The 17834-nt window shown below is 40.6% G+C and overlaps 1 protein-coding gene across 1 annotated transcript in view; it reads left to right on the forward strand.

Moving 5' to 3' along the window:
* The window catches only part of MED27 (mediator complex subunit 27), an 83363-nt gene that overhangs the window by 58174 nt on the left and 7355 nt on the right, over positions 1–17834 (forward strand). The window contains exons 5-6 of the mRNA XM_058853624.1: positions 8613–8720; positions 15003–15044. Of these exons, the coding sequence (XP_058709607.1) occupies positions 8613–8720; positions 15003–15044 (150 nt within the window). The remainder of the gene's footprint in view (positions 1–8612; positions 8721–15002; positions 15045–17834) is intronic.

The following is a 17834-nucleotide window of genomic DNA, read 5'->3' on the forward strand; positions in this document are numbered from 1 at the left end:
GGAAAAGGTGCTGTGGGATGGGCAGTGTGAAGAGCACCTCCCCCAGAAGGAGGGAGGATTCTTCAGCACTTGTGATTTCTCACTCTGAGCTTGGCCCAAGTTACATGTGGAGCTGCTCCCCTGCAGCAGTCTGGTTTACCTCAGTGCCAAAGGCTCCAGATAATGCTCATTTTATTTCAGAATATTTCACAGCCATACTATTTGCCCAGACTTAATTAACTAACTTTACAATCTCAACCTTGCTCGTCCCTGGACTGTTCATAGCACACCTGGCATCTTGTGAAGGTTCTTGATGTGAAGGTCCAGTTTTTATAACATCTTTAAACACAGTCATTCCATCTACCAGAGAAAACCCATGCATTCATCTTCAAAGGCACTGGTAAGCACTATCCATATCTTAAAAATGTGTAAACGATTGGAGGGAGATGAGGAAGAAGGGGAAAGGAGGCCTGGAAGACTCTTTGAAACTCAAGAAACATTAGAGCCTTTGCCAAACAAATTATCTTTAGGAGAAAGATCCAAGAGAGAAAGTTTCAGCCCCAGACTCTACAACTTTATGTGCACGTGGAAATCTGTTTATGTCCTTAGCTGTAGAGGTGGGACTTGCACCACTAAGATTCATCTGGTGGTTCAAGAAGATGTCTTCCTCTTCAAGAAGAACAAGGAGCTGCTGGAGAGGGTCCTGCGGAGGCCACAGGGAGGATCTGGGGGCTGCAGCACCTCTCTGATGAGGAGACACTGCGGGAGCTGGGCCGGGTATGTCTGGAGAAGGGGAGGCTGAGGGGGATCTCAGCAATCCATGGAAATATCTCCAAGAGGTGTCAAGTCAGTGCCAGACTCTCTTCAGTGGTGCCCAGTGGCAGGAGAAGGAGTAACTGCCATAAACTAAAAGAAACCACAAAAAATTTCACTTCAGTGTGAGGAGGAACAATGAGATGAGCTCCCTTGGTTCGGGCATGGTGCCCCTAATTCCAGGGTTGTGGGTTTGATCTCTTCATGGGCCATTCATGTAAGAGTTGGACCCAGGGATCCTTGTGGGTCCTTTCCAACTCAGAATATTCTGTGACAAACTTCTTTCCATGGCCAGTGGCAGAGCTCTGGAAGAGGAACCCAGGGAGTGTGTGCACTGGAGACATTCCAAACCCACCTGGAAATGTTCCTGTGTCATCTACCCCAGCTGACCCTGCCTTGGGCAGGAGGTTGGATGGGATCATCTCAAGAAATCCCTTCCAACCCCAGCAATTCTGGAATTCTGGAATAATTAGGAGCTGTGTGAGCCCGTTGGTCAAACTCTTCTGGCGAGTGACCCTCATGCTCAGCTGGGCTCTCCCTGACCAGAACCTGCAAACTTCTGTGAGAAAAATGAACTGCTGCCTCCAGACAATGAGGAGGTTTTTTTATGTTTTAGATTTATACACAGCAATTGTACCTCATTAGTCTGGATTTATGCTACACAGACCAAACACATAAATAATTGAAACCTTTCAGGGCTGTGTGAGATCCTCGTCCGATTTTAAAAGCAGTTTATTGTGGCATTTCAAGGTGCTGTTTAATCCCAGTCTTCACCAGTGATTTTTCAATTAATCTTTTAATAGCACTGTGTATAAGATAGATTAAACATAGGATATATCAGCTCTAATAACTGTGTTATGCAAAATTAATTTCCAGCAGCAGCACAGGGGAACTGTGGACTCCTTAAGGTTTTTGTGAGATTTTGCCAGGAATTGTAAATAGGTAAACCTTACCTATTAAGAAAACATTCACTAGTTTTTAATGAATGAAAATAACTATTTTTTTTTCCTTGAATGATTAGTTGTATTCCTAGATACACTCTTTTTCCTACTATAATAATCAAATTATTTTGTGATTGTTTCACATACCTTGTTTCTGTTACCAATATTCAGAATATTTTTTGTGTGAAACAAGTCCTGTGTACAATTTATTCATTAAAAACAGAAAGATTTTAGAAGACAGTAAACTTAAGCCCTACTTTTCCAGCTGAAAAATATGAATTCCTTAGCATTGTTTACCTATCCAGTCCTACTTGGGGAAGAAGCTTATTTTCTTTCCTGTGTCTGGGAACTATTTTGTCTTTTAATTCTTTTTTATCCCAAATTTTGTGAAGAACTACTACAGAAATTACAAGCACTGGGTAAATATATTTTTAGATAATGGAACTGTTTTCTGTAATTTCTTTTGCTAAAGCACAATGATATGTGTAAGTAACTTGCAACCCAAAAAACTGAATTATTTCTGCCAAACTCGGGTCAGAAATCATGGTTGTGATTTTTTTTTTTACAGGTTATCTTACAAATATTTGCTTTTAAATGAATTTTTATGAATTTATCTGCTGCCTGGATTTTTAATATATCTGTCATAGAAAAATATGAAGCAGGTTTTTACACAGTTTTATTCATTCTTCTTCAAACCAGACGCATTTGCATTTGAACTTTCAGATCTTGTTCCCGGCATTTGCAGCAGTCTGATTGTGTGGCAGTGGGTTGTATTAATTGCAAATAGTCCAGACATCTGTTCTCTGAAACTGAATAATTCCTTGTGTCTCACTGTTGTTTGTTAGTGTTTTACATAAAACTATTATTATTTTTGTGAGGAAAATGGATGCTGAATTTTATTCTTTGCCCATTAAGAAAAGCACCAGACTGATTTCTGTGCCTGAGACCCTGATGTTGGAGAACTGGGAGGAGTGAGGAGGAATTTGCAAAGTGATTTGAAATTGGTATCGATGTTGTATTGATTGGAAACAATTCAGTGCTGTTATTTTCAAAACAATTCCATATTTCCAAAGTGCTTTGCTGTGTAAGCCTTCCTTCTTCCCTGTCGTGTGTTTTAGCAGGAAAGCAGTGCTCAGCAGGCCCAGGATAAAAGCACACAGGTTCATGGCAGGGATGCAGCTCTGGTGCTCACATTTGGTGGCTTGGCCACCTGATTTTTAGGCCTGTAGGATTAATATTCATGTAAGGATTTATTGCCTTGGAGACAGTAGCTTTGGTGTTTGAGGGAACTCTTGGGATGTTTCAGGATCTGCTTGAACTGGAGGAAACACTCCTGAGCTCACAGTGGGACTTGTGACTGCAGTGGCTTCACAGTTTGTGCCTTAAGATGGAGAACCAGCATTTAAAAAGCATTAAAATCAGCATTTAAAGGGCGTTAAGTCAGTGGTTGAGGTGGCATGGGCAGAAGAAAAATGTCTTGAATTAACAAAGTACTTGAGCAGGGGTTGTCAAGTAAATGGGAAAGTATTCTCTGCTTGTCTAATGAAGAACAAGGAAGATAAGGAAGAGCCTTTTCCATTTGGAAAAGGGAACAAGAGTAGAAAAAAGTAGAGAAAGACTTGTGAGAAATGTCCTCAGCTTTGCTCTGTCCACAGGGTTACTGTGCCCAAAGCTCTCAGATGTGTATTGATATTCCCATAGATTTATATTGTGGAAGATCAGACATCATTTTCATCCTTGTAAAATTCCTGGTTGTGCTCTAATTTAGAAAGAAAAAAAGAGACAAAATCCATTTCATCTTGTGTAGCAATGCTGGACTGGTGTGACCCTTCCCTAAGTGTGACTGGCCACTGGCAAAATCTGTCCTTGAACCTTTGAACAATATTCCTGTGACAGTTTTTTTGCCTTATTAAGAGAATAGGGAATGTTACCGAGGGAGAAGAGCCAGCTCATCCTTAATATAATGGAAGCATTTAAAGTCCTTCATTTATGTTGACTTTTTATCAGGAGCTATTGCAATTAGTTTAGACTAATGAAAGGTAAATTCCAGCCCTTGCATAAAAAAAGAAGTCCTTGTAAAGAACCTAATTAGTATGTTTGTTTATTTAGACTCTAATGGCTTAATTGCATCTTATCTTGCTATTTACAAATAGGCATCATTAAAGAATAACGAGCATGTGAGGGAAAAAGCAGCCATACCAGCAGCAGATGAGACATAAAAAATGAGGAGAAAAAATAATCTAGTTGAAAGTCTGTGTGTTGTTTTGTTTTTGGTTTTTTTTTTTAAACTTTATTTTTAATGCAAAACCTTTTTTTTTCCCCAGTATATATAAATACAATTTCCATGCATTGTACTGATTAGTAAGAAGGATCTGCAAGTGGGAGGCTGAGCTTATGGCTGGTTCCATGGCAATGAGCAGGTGTCTGGCCTTTTGCTGGAAATCTGTAGCTTGGTTACATCTCCTGTTGGATGCTGCCTTATTTCTGAGGTGAATAAAAACCACACTCATACTTGTGCTCCTTTTTATAGAAGCAGGGAGGTGCCCATGTTAACTGAAAATAATGTTTTCTTTCTTTTAGCTCTGCATTGCAGAGCAGCTGCAGCTCAAATCAGCAGCAAATTCCCTGGAATCCTGAGGGGAAATCTGCAGCTTTGGGAATTTTTCATTTCAGAGAGTGTGGGAGCTTGATGTTGTCAGCATACGTTTTCCTGATACCAAACTTAAATAAATTTTAAGAAAGAACATTTGTTAATGTGTTGTTAAAATGGTTCATAAAAGAGCTTTTCACTTTATATTAGTTTCAGTGAGGAGGCAAAATTAAAGTTGGGGGGGGATTTCAAACTGTTTCCTTCAGGCAGAGTCCTGGCATGGCAAATTAATTTTAGTCCTTTTCATTTTGTAAATTCATGTGGACCGTGGTTCTGACTTACTTGAAAAGGTACTTACTTCTTTTCCAATTATAATTGGTGTTAAATAGGAAATTTTTTTTTTAGCAGTCTTAGAAGAAATTATCTAAGTCATCCTCCCTGATTATTCTGTTTCCCCCTCTCCCTTTCTTGGCATACTGTGTCTGTCAGATGCTCCTTGAGATTTATCTTGGTGATAGACAAAATATTTTTAAAACTGGGATATTTCAAGAAGATTTTTATTTTATATGTCTTTGTCAGAAAAGCTGCATAATATTGCTGATTTCAATCAGCTGCCTGTCCTACCTTCTTCTGGGGCTTGCCATTTTAGGAAGCAGGGGATTTATGAATAACTTAACTGTCTGAATTTAGTATACTTTAGTTAAAAGGAAGTTAGAAGTACATTGTTATTACACAGCCCAAAACAGAAGCTACAGAAGTATTTAACTTGCAACTGTTCCATTTTCAGCTCACAGAACTGTGGGGCATATTTTTTCATTCATATTAATTGAATTTTAAAGTGACCTTGTACATGTATTGATTTGAATTAAAATTTTCTACATCAAGGACAAGTTGGCATATATCCTTCAGGCGAAATATTAAAAAGCCAAGTGCTGTCTTAACAGGATATCGACAGGAGAAGTTGAAATTTAATAGGAAAACTTGGCTTAGAAAGGAAATTGTTGCCTTTTTGTCACAATTGAAAGGTATCTTTTCTGAACAAGGAAAGAAATTTCAGTTGGTACCTGTGGAAATGCAAGGATATTTCAGTGCCCATTAAATAGGGACCATCTGGGTGGGTCTGGACCTCCAGAAGAGACCTTCACTCTTGGAGCTTGGAGTAAAACTATTAAATTACTGGTTTACCAAAGCCATTAGTGTTTTATTACCTTCTTTCAGGTGATCTGCAGGGACACAGTTATATGACTGTAAGTGTAAATTATGTTCCATACATAGATCTGTTCTGAACACAACCTCCAAGTAGCCAAGTTGAGCAGGGATTGGAATAAAATGGTCTGCTGAAAAAGATGATTTGTAAAACACGGTGGAGTTGAACAAAAACATTAAGCCCTGGAAATAGTTACGAATCTTGATTACTGGAGGAAAAAATAAAGGGTATTCATTTGCTGCGTACAATATGGAATGTGCTTCACCCTGAAAATAGCTGTGGAGCATAATTCTGGCTTCCACATCTCACAGCATCTTCCAGTCTGGTGACAGGCTGCTGTTCATTCTTTGTACTACTACCCTCATTCTTTCAGTGCTGTTAAAACTATGAACTGCAATTTTTCTGAGCTGCTCTTTTACAGAATTCCTGCTTCTGTCAGACTGAACTAATGATACAATCCTACAGAAATTATTTTGAAGTCTCGATCTCTCATCCAGCCAGAGTAAAATCTACAGGAATCCCTTGTCAAAACAAGAGTGATGAAAAAGAGTAAAGTTTTTTGTTCCAGTACCAGAGCACTGTAAGTGCTAATTCAGACAACCCAGCACCAACCCAGCCAAAGTTTGGATTTCCAGGGTACCTGGGTGCTCCCTGTAAAGGGGGAGTGCAGCAGTAGGACCTGTCTCAGGGAGCTCACTGGGGTACCCAGCTAGGGATGGGTTTCCACAGCTCCTTACACGTGTGTGAGACAGGAATTTTGAATTTCGGCGGTCAGGCAAGTGAGTGATCCAGGTACTGTCCTGGACATTGTGCAGGATGTGACATTTCTGTCAATCCATCTGTGATGGATTCTAGAAGTGGGGAGTGAACCACTGAAAGGGTTTGAAGTCAGATCCCCTGGAAAAGGGAAGGGAGCTAATGCAGGAGCATTTGTGCAGGTAAATCGTGGGGAGGAGGTTGGAGGCCAGCAGTAAGTTTATTCCAGCAAGCTGTGCCACACACAGGATTTTTCACTGTTCTGCTGTTCACTCTGAGGATTTTCAGGAACTTCCCACACAAGCTTCAGATCAACCTCAGATTTATTTCTACCTGGCAGCAGTGGGAAATGCTGTGAGTGCACAATATAAAGAGGAAAGAAGGGAGCCTCAACTAAGGTGTGTGAAGGCAATGTGGATAGGAAATATTACACAGAAATCTGGGTCTGGGTGTTTGTAGGGCAGCCTTATCCTTCTTTCATTAAGATTTCTTTTTCTTTAAAATGTCTTCTTTTCCTCCTTTTGATTTTATTATGTATGGTTGATGCCTAGTGTGAAGTTATAAATAAGAGTCTGTTCTCTCAGCAGACTAATATCCCACTGAAGTGCCAGTTTTAATAAGGCAGAAAAATAAATTGAAAACTGTTAACTCTTAATGTGCTGGCAACTTTCCTCAAAGTTTATTAATTTCCTCCTCTTAGCAATTATGACAAAACTCTGTGATTCCAGTGGCTGATCAGCATCATAGCTTAGGCACCTCTGGGTCATGACTTTGCATTTTTTACTTAATTAATACAGTGTCAGCTGCTGAAACAGCTCTGCCGATTTTCTGTATTTAAGGACCAACTAGATCTTGTTTAGGAGTAGCCTGGCAAGGTACTCTTGCATTTAAACCCAAATTCACAGCACCTGATAGCACAACGTAGTGTTTGCATACATGTTCATGGTCCCTGGTGTGTGCACGACTCAGGCCCTGATACAAGTTCATGTCCTTCAGCCTTTCACTTTCTTTTCTTCAGAAATTATCCATTCTTCTGACCCACTTTTTATGTTCTTGCAGCATTATGTGTGGCAGCCTGTCTGCTTGATGGCTGTCATTGCCTTCCCTTCTTGTTCTCCTGTCTTTTCTCTTGCTGTGAACTTGTCCTGCCCTGTTGTTCAGAATCTTTCCTGCTGGAGTTCTGTGCTAAAGGCTTGGCATCAGTTCTCTCCAGAGTTTGTGGCTCTGTCCTGCTCTGTTCTGATTAAATCAGCTCAGTTTGGAGCTGCTGGTGTTGGAACAAGGTGATGGGCAGGAGTCATTAACAGAAGTTACAAAGGAATAACATCCAACAGATCAATAAAGGTGCATATTGACTGATTTCTTTAGGTGTGGATTTGTCTGCTGAGGTCAGCAGTAAAAACACATTTGTTTTAGTGGGTGTTAATCTATACAGGATGAAATGTTGGAACACTGGCAGAAAATGAGCCACTGTGGTTGGGAAATATTAAAATGAATTAATTGTTTCTTTTTTACCTTGGTTTTATGCTTTTCTGGGTGAGGAAAAACTCTCTAATAATCTCTGCATAACAAAACACAAAGATGAGATTCTTGTTAGACACACTTCTTAACTGTATTGAAGTACAACTTCATCTTTGAAATATAAATTGATTTTTAGATTCAAATGCCTTCATTATTGCATTTTTGTCAATAATATAATTTAGGCTTATTTCTGTTGTTATACTCTGACTGACCCTCTGTATTTTTTCCATTATACTAGTTTTATTCTTTGCGCTTTAACACTTTCACAGAAGGAAATGAAGCCTTTGAAAATCTAACATTTTTACTTTAAGCTGTACTTTCCTTTGAAATAATTTTACATTTTTATTGGACAGAAAATGTTTTCCATTAAACTCATGGCATGCTTTTAACAAGCCAGCATTACGAGAGTCCAATGCTTCTTTCAAATTGTTTTTCTCTAAGTGGACTTATATTGGAGAATATCAAATCCATTGAAAATAATCACGTTTGCCCATTGTTTTTGACAAGTTATTGAGTTGTGGTGTTAATAAAATGGAGAGAATTGCTTGGCAGTGTCATGTCTGCACAAGGGAATTCTGTGAACTCATACATTTTCAGTTGCAAATGAATGTTTGTTTGTTCTGCACTTTATAGTCTCTCTCCTCCTCATAATACACCCTGCTTTTAGATCTTTTATTTTGGTCTCTTTATAAAATATTGAAAACTGAAATTGCATCAACTTTAGCTGTTAACTCGATGGTCTCATGAACTGAGACACCATGGACTCACCCTCAGCTCGTTTGTGTCCTTGTCCTGTTCTTCCCAGGTTACCTTAGGAAAAGTGTTAAAAGTGATCGTGGTGATGCGGAGCCTCTTCATTGACCGGACAATTGTCAAAGGCTACAACGAGAACGTCTACACTGAGGATGGCAAGGTGGGTTATGGCCTCTCCAGCAACCCTGTATTTCATTTGTATCTGTTTCCATGGCAGAAAACTGCATGGATCCCACTGCAAGTACACTGGGAACATAAAACTGGTGAAAGACGAATGTCTGCAGAATGTTCCAGATTTAATTTGTCTCGCTTCACTTGGGTTTTGCATCCCCAGATCTCTGAGTTCTTTCTGAGCTCTGAAGCCTTCGCTTGAATTTCTGATTTATCACCTTAGACCCCAGTTGCTGTGTTTGTAGTGTCTGCTGAGAAAACATTTTTGCAGTGTACCAGCACATCAACAGTCCAAGGTTCAGCTTTCTCTCTTCTGAGAACCATTGAGAAATCCTGGGCTGATTTTTTTTTGGCTTGATAAACACAACAGAGAGGATCACTGGTAGGTGCTCCTCAAGAATTTGCTTGCCAGCAGCAGCACATCTTGAACAGCAGCTACTACAGCAAGTGTTACCTGTTTCCACAAGTGATTTGTTTTGTGAACAGTTCACCCTGCTTGAACCCTGAGATTTCCTGTGCCTGCACACACTCCAGATGGCTCTCCTCAGCACATCAGGAGATGTTAACGGGACCTGATGGCCTTAGCTCAGCTCAGGTCTCTTTCCAGGGTGGACTGGACTCTGTTCCCGAGACATCCACCAGGACTCTCCGTTGCCAGTAACAGCATTAAATACCTCCATGCTTCACATTGTCTCTCTGGAGCTTTCTTTTCTGATTATGAAACCTATTAAAATAAAAAGTTCATTATATTAAGATGAGTATTTGGCACCCATAGGCCATGTTATAATGAGGTGAGACTTTTCCTTTCAAAAGTGATAACTGTGTTTCAGCACACAGGAGCACGTTGTGTGCTGACCCAGAGTTCAGCAGCTCTGAGTCTGAAGCTCTGTTCTCTGGGAAAGGCCAGGAGCTGAGCTGCTGAAGGAAACAATGCAGCTCTATTTCCCAGGTGAAACATTCTCCCTCAAAGGGCAGGGGATTGGCCTAAGAAGCAGTAAAGTAAAAATTGCTTAATTTTGATTTGCCTTTCTCAGACAGGCAGGTTTAAATACCAGTTTGCTGCAGAAGCAGCTGCTCTCTACTCCCTGTATATTTGCATATAAATACAGAGCTCCAGCACCAGCCCCTCTTCACCCCGGGTTCTGCATGGAAGTGAAATGATGGTCTGCTGAGAGAGCACTGACAGTGTGTGATGGATTCCCATGTCACACTTCATTTGGGTGTGCTCGTTTTCTCTGATGAATCCAGTTTCCTTTGAAGCTCCCTTGAAATACAATAATGCTATATATGCTGAAAAGCTAAGTAAGGAGTTCCTTTCTGAAACTCAGCATCTGGCATTGGGATTCTGTTCAGCTCAAGGTGAACTCTCCTGGGAGCTGCACATTGTTCCTCTGCCATCATTTGCTGTCAGGGGACAGCAGGACTTGCCAAGGCCAGCTCTGGGCGTGGAGCACTAACCTTTGCCTGCAGTTCTGCTCCTCCAGAGCATTGCTGTTAACACCTGGCTTATTTCTTGCTCTAAGCCAGTCTGCAGGGGAGTCTGTTCTCTACCATTGAGCTTTCTGTCCAAACCTGGGCTGTGTGACTGCTCCTTTAAGGCTGCACCAACCTGTGACCTTTATGTGGCACTTTGCTATTCCAGTGGGCATCCCAGAGATTATGGAAACTTGAAGGTCTCTGCTTTAGGTATAAATAGGAACATTTCATTTGACTGAAGTAGAATTGGAGTTGGAGCCACTTAAATCATGAGCAAATTTGGCTTGGAAGATTAAATAAATGCATAGTTTGCTAGTTTTACCAACTGGAGCACATATTGACAAACAGCGAGCTCCTTTTTTTTTGGTTTTTTTTCTGTCACTAATTAACTACTCTGGTAATTGGAGAATAAGAATTAAGATTGTGCACTCACAATGATTTGCTTTCTTTATTGTGCCTGCTGGGAATGAGCGATTGCAGTCAGTTATGAACAGAGTCCATTGCAATTCCTTCCCTGTCACAACAGATGCTGTTGGGAAGGTACTTCAGTGAGGTTTCTACACAATTCTGGCTTCTCAGTTGCTAGCCTGATAGCATGAAAAATGCACCAGCATTAAGGAGAAACACACAGAAAGAGTAAGAAAATGATCAGTGAGTATCATTCTTATTAAATAACAGAAATATGGAGTACCCTCAGGAACACAGTAGGAGGTGATAATTTTTCCAGGGAGCAATTTACACAGTCATTGTTGATTTGGGATTTAGCTTATTTATTCCTAGGAAGCATTTAATATTTGTAAACAACAGGGAGATGAGGAATTAGGTGCTAACTTGCAATATGGCAATGCTGAAGTGCCTCTTTTCTGTAAGGCACCTTGAAGGAGGGACACTGGATAAGTCTTTGTATTTGTTTCCACTTAAATAACTGGATGAGAGTCTGAGTCACCCTCCAAACTGCACACATTGGAAAGGCCTTTAAGTACAAAAAGTGAAATTCAGTGGGAGACCTTTTACAAGCAGAGAGGGGTTTGGGCAACCAGATGTGTTCAGTGGTGTTTAAAAAAGGAGAACTGGCCATCAGTGGGAGACTGGTCACACAGATAGGAAATGAGAAATGGATTGCACACAGAAGAGGCCAAAGGTCTCCCCTCTGATCAGAGTACTCATCATTTATTACTGAAAATACACTGTTTTTTAGCAAATTCTGCATAGCTGGGAAGAAAAAAGGAATAGACAAGTTCAAACAGCAGAGCTGTTGAGACTCTTGTGGTCCTTCAGTCAGACAAATCTGGCAAAAAAAAACCCCCAAATCTGGGTGTTTCTCCTGGTTGTGGAGCTGCACAGTGACACACCAGCAGTTACCCAGGAAAGCTGACATTGCATTTCCAGCTTGCATTCTCTTGCTGTGTGCTCACACATCGTGCTCTGCAGGTTGACAGGTGCTTACATGACAGCCTCACGTGGTCTCTGCTGAAGCCTCCCTAAATTGGGTCCTCCTCCTTATACATTTAAATACTTTCAAAATTAAGGTGAAAAAACAAAAGTTTTAACCTTGCAGTGAGTAAAACAAGACCAGCCATTCTGAGGGTTTTATTTTCAAGCTTTGCTTATACAGACAGAATCACTGCATTTCTTAAGTGCCTCGTGTACCTCTCTCGTGAATTATTCACACACCCTGCAGAATATGTCTTTGCCAAGCTGCCAGCTGCATAACTTGGACATTTTCGGTGCCACTTTGCAAAAACAGTATGTGAGATCTGGCAGGCTCTGACATGTCCTGGGTGCTGGACCTGCTCACAGTTGCTCTTGCTCACCATCCTAACCCTTCATGTCCACCACAGACTGGTGCATTTTAATTACCTTCATGGTTTTAGTGGTGGCACAATGCCACCCTTAGTTTCAGGCTGTGACATTCTTGTCACATTGAAATTTAACCATGGATAGTAATTAATTACTAGTGTTTTCTTGATTCCTGACTAAATGAAGCTATGCAGCTCATCTTCACAGGGCAGCTGAGCCATTGGTTTGCCAACAAAAAAATCATTTTGGGATTTTTTGGCATGATAAACCCTGCTTTTCTTTGCATGCAGAGACCAAGAACCACCTGGACAGGGCGTGTGGGCACTTCATACCAGTGGCTAGCCAAATTCCTATTTTGCATCCCTTAGACTTAACTAAAGAAACATTAGTGTCTCTGTTGAATTCTCATGTTCAGGAACTTGGGTTATGTTAATGCTATGGCTTCATTAATTACCCCATATCAATAAGAAAAGGCAGCTTTTAGCCTCCTAGCATAAGAGGGGAGAAGAAATAGTAGTATCAAAGGAAAGCTTCAAAGACAGGCAGAGCTGTCTCTCGGGTAATTTCTGATCCCTGTATTCTCACCACTTCAAAGCTGACTGTGTGTGTGTGTTTGGGTGAAGGGGGGGTTGAATCTGATTTCTCTAATAAGTGTTGGCACCGGACCTGTTTGATATGGGATGCAGGGAACATTCTGCTTCGTTATCGCCTTTGAAATCGCTCCTGCGACCTTCAGGAAACGGCCTCTTGTTACAGCTGCTGGGGGTGGGTGGGGAGAGGGGCACTGGGGAAAGCAAGCCCCAGGTTAATTCACATGCAGAGGATGCCCTGAAATTGTGCTTTCAGCAGTTTTTTTAGTTACAAATGTGTGTCTTGATTGAAAGTGAAAAGTTGAAGAATAATAGACCTATAACGATGCATTCTTTAATCTGCCTCTGCCTTAATCCTCACTTTCAGGAGGGAAAGGTGGGCACTCATTTAGGATGTATGCATGGAGCAGGGGCTACTGGGTTTTTCTTGCTTTTTTTTTTCCTTCTTCCTTTTTTTAACATGGATAACATCATGTCTGTAAGACAGGCATTCATTACTTTTTCAGCTTTCCCATCTCCGTGCCAGCTAATGAACATTCAGAACCTGTTGGACACATCTTAAAGCACCATCTGAAGTGGACTTTTTTTTGAGCCTAACTGGAGAGGATCACATACTTGGTTTGATCACTGGAGATTAGCAAACTATCTATACATTCTAATTACAACAACTCTGCAGTCAAAAAAAGCTGTAAATTAAATTAAAATTTTTTTTTTTTAATATATACATTATTTTTTTATTTTCAAATTTTATTTTATTTTCAAATTTTATTTTATTTTCAAATGTAGGCTTTTCCAATCTGGAAGTGCTGGCTGTGCTGCCTTCCCAGCAGGCATAGGTGGGATAATACCCTGTAAATCAAGCCTGGGTCCAAGTCTGAAAATCAAGCCTGGGTCCAAGTCTGAGCTGCAGCCTGAGTGTTGGTGTTCACACAGGTTCTTGATCTCACCCCAAGAACCAGGAAATGTTAAAAGGTTTGTAGGGAGGTGCCTCAGGGTACTCATGTCTCCATCCAGCCTGGAAAAGGCACTGAGACATCAGCTGCCTTTTGTCTCACGGCAAGGTCAGCAGTGCTGAGCCATGAAACATCGATCCTGGAGTGAGTTTTGAAGTTTTAACATCACATCCTGTCCACACTGAGCACTGGGGACTCAGGAGTCTCTGCTGTGCAGGATTTGGACATGGGCCACTTCACACTGCTACTCCTAAAAGAATGAGAGCTTTCAGCGTTCTGACCATTTTTAGCAGAGTGAATTAATCACTCAGCATCCTTCCCCCTCGCTTCTCTCACCTCCCTCTAATGTGTTTTACTCACTTCATATGACTTCCTTCGTTTCAGACTCTTTTTGTGCCTTTGAAGAGTCTTGTACCATCAGTTGGAATGCATCGGCACCTAAGGCAGAAGTAAAATAATCAGTTTGATAACCAGAAAAAGAGAGAACCCCCCCTTGTGAGAACACGTGTGTCCAACCATGCTATCAGGCACCAGAGGAGCTACCCCTGCTTCATAAATTCACTCAGAAGTTCTTCTGTCTAGACTCCTGAGATTAATGCTTTATCAAACACCTTTCCCATGACAAGTTCTGTGCATACAGAATCGTTGAGTACGCTGGGATCTGTTGAAAAAAAAGTGATTTGCAAGTCTGAGATTGATGGAAGCTCCTTTTGTTTTTCCCTGCTGCTTTTCCTTGACAGTCCAAGATGTTCCACAGGGCTGGGCTAAGAGAGCATTAACGTGTCAGTAGGAATTGTTAAACACCAGAGCCACTGGGCTGTTCAGCAAGGACAGCCTTACCTTCCAGTTTGAGGGCTAAAAAATCTTAAATTTCAACTTTGTTCTTTTAGTTTGTGTGTAGCTGAGCACACATTTAAGTCATGGATGTGTGCAGTTATCTACAACCTTAAATTTCTCTTAGTGTGATTTTTGTCTGCAAATGTAAATGCAGTTTCCTGAGGGATGTTTTATTTAGTCCCAGTAGACCCAAAGCTTTGGCTTAATTCAGCTAAACGCTCTTTGTGTTGTTTGTAACTGAATCAGTTATTCAATACAAGACAAGCATAAACTTAATAAAATGCCCTCATTTTAGAAACACACTCAAGCTGATGAATATTTGCATAGCTCAGCCACAACCCCATACAAATGAAGATTTTTGCTTTTTTAAAGAGAACTCATTAATTCAACAGGTCTTGTATGTATAATTTTTTTATTAAAACTGTGCCGAACTATGTTCATTTTTCATTGCAATACAAAGGAAACCTTACATTATTAATTCCCTTTCTTGGATTGCAACAAGTGAGGGCAAGGGGTCAAAAGAGTGAACTCAGAGGTACATCTTTGTTGATCCATTTTCTCTCCAAAGCTGCTGCTTTATCTGTAGTAATATATAACTTTTTTTTCCTATTCTAGCTTGACATATGGTCTAAATCCAACTATCAAGTTTTTCAGAAGGTAAGTCTCATTTCTCTCTACCTAAGGCACATATGTGGAATTGATTTTAAGTATCTGGGCCTTTACATTAAATAATTCTGAATTTATTTTTTGTCATCACAACTTGCAAATAGCAAACAATAATCTGTAATGATGGAAAACACTGAGTAGAAAAGAAGATCACTTCTGGTGTTATTTAATTTGGATTTATTTCCCATCACAGTTCCAGCCCATGGTTTGGAACAGGAAATTGGACCTTATACTACACTAGTCTTAAAATTTCATGAAGATTCTCTGAGCATTCTTCCTTCAGTTAAAATCTTTTGGGGGAGAAAAGAGTGTTTCAGGTTCATTTGGATTTTGCTTTCTTGTTTTCATTGGGGTTGGTTGCCTCACATTCCTGCGGGCTTGAGTTTAATGAATCAGTGGAACTCCATTTCCAAAATGAGTTTGGGAATAATTTCCATGACACTATTTTTACCTGTTCTTCCTCCCATGATGGTGTAAGCAAGAGGAGGGACTTACTGGAATAAATGTTGTGCCGTGAATAAGAGAAGACCGATGAGAGAATGGCAGCAATAAAAATAAAAATGCTAAGAAGGTTAAAGTGTATTTTAGAACGATCTATATCTTGCTATTTTCAAGGAAGGGAAGATTTCTCTTTGAAGGCCTCTTGTCAGAACGCTGTAAGTTCAGATTGATCTGAGTTTAAATTCCAGTTTCCCTACCCTCAAGCCCCAGCTCAAGGAGCTGCAGTCTCCAGCTGCTGCAATGGCTCCTTTCATCTGCATTTGTAGTTCGTGAAACAAATGGGGGTCAGGGACTCCAAAGGGCTTTAAGAACAGGGGTCAGAATTGTGGCATCTTGGCTGTGTTTGTGCAGCTCCCTTCCAAGATTTCAGAGGCAGTCAAGAGGGGAGATGTTTGACCCAGGATATTTCCCTGCTGGAGATCAAAGGACAGCTTTTGGGGAGCTCAGTTGCTCTCCCTTCTCTGCCTGGCATTAAAGGGAATTTTTGCTGCAGTTGATTCTTCATCCTGGAGATTAGTGGTTTAAATATTCTATTTTAGTATCAAGTAGGGTAGTAGAGCAGGAAGTAAAACAGCATTTGCTTATCAGCCTGCTTTAAAGTGATTTTTGCAGTGGAATAAATATAAGGTTCAGGAATGACCTGCATCATCTCAATTTCCTGATGTGTGTATTTGGTTGTATACTCATTTGGGCATAAGATTGTCCTCCTGTCTCTTTTGTTTTAGAATATCTTGAAAGGGTAAATTCATATTTCTGAAATTTGTGTTAAATGATAATAAATAATCAGGTTTTGATGATATAATTGTCTATAGCAAGATAACAGACTACAGTAAATGTCTAGTTTGCTTAGATGTCCACATTAAGGACTCAGGGTGCATAAATAAGTGGAATAAATTTCCCTTCATGTCCAGGTGATGCTTTCAGAGCAGAAGCTGAAAGAGATGAGTGAGAACACAAAATTCTTGCTGCCTCTGTGGCTGCAGTATGGATAAATGAGAATCTTTGTTCTCTTCCTAAGTTCCTGTTGTCCAGTTTTCTCTTCATAAATACCAAATTATTGATATTTACCAAAAAATAAAAACCAACCCAGAAAGACTTCAGTTAAAGGGTGTCCTGTAACCAGCTGAACAAATGTCTGTGGGGGGGGTTTTATGGTAGTTTTATAGATTTTGTTGCTGACTCTGTCACTGTTACCTTGGACAACTTCACCTCTCTTTGGCTGAGTTTCTCATCCCTAAGGTTGGGGTAATATTTGCTGACTTCACAAGAGCTCTCACTGAATTGGTTGCAAAGAGCTCTCAGATTCTTGCCTGAAAAATGTGATAAAAATGCAAGGTGATGGCACCTTCTAATCAATAGATGGTGTAGATTGAGCTGATAGGTGAAGAAGTTTGGTCTGGGACCCACGTCAAGTTTTCAAACAGGTGATAGAAGGTGCTGTGGTTCAGCATAGTAAATTCTCTGTGGTGCAGTGCTTGGTTTGATTTCCTCTTTATTCTCTAAAGCTGCACTTGTGTATATTTGTAATACTCAGGAGTAGTGATTTAGCAGCAGCAAAATGATGGAAGTAGATAAAACAGTGTTACAGAAACTATTATACTCTGTTACCAGGGTAGGATCTGTACTGCAGGATTTTCTGAACAAATGTTTTCATGCCACTAAAAAATCATGAGTAAATGTGTCAGCACATCTGAATGTTCTTGAAATGTGTTTCTCATGGCAGTCACCAGTATGGCAAAGTGGAAGAAGGAAAAATAGGGATGAGTAACTGCTCCTCCCATGGAGGAGGCTGGGCTGCCCTTTCACTGCTGCCTTTAAATGTAAAATCCATCGCCCCTCTGAAGGACAGAGCTGTTCTTCTTTAAAAGCCTGACTGAAATCCCAAACTTTGTCTTCAGAGATAACACAACAGCATCTGGAGCTCCCCAGATCCCTGCCTGGGGGAGCTGCAGGCCTGTCAAATTCTCACAGGGTTTCAGCACGACTTTCTAGATTAAGGACCAGAGACCTCTGATCTTCAATCCAACCCTGTCAAACGAAGCTAAATTTGTCCTGACTTTTTGTTTGCAAACATTGGCTGTGTCAGCAAGGCTTTTCTCTTTCCTCCTTATTAGGCAGGATACCTGAGTGTGTGTGATTTGATGGGGGCCAGCTCCTGGAGGGCCCATTACTTTAAGTGTACAGTCATTTTCCCAATTTCCTGGAGACTTCCTTAACCTGGTCCTGGGGTGAACAAGCCTTATAGATGCTCAATGCACCAACAGGGATAGATCCAGAGAA

The sequence above is a fragment of the Poecile atricapillus genome, chromosome 20 (assembly GCF_030490865.1).
Source record: "Poecile atricapillus isolate bPoeAtr1 chromosome 20, bPoeAtr1.hap1, whole genome shotgun sequence".
Lineage (NCBI taxonomy): Eukaryota > Metazoa > Chordata > Aves > Passeriformes > Paridae > Poecile > Poecile atricapillus.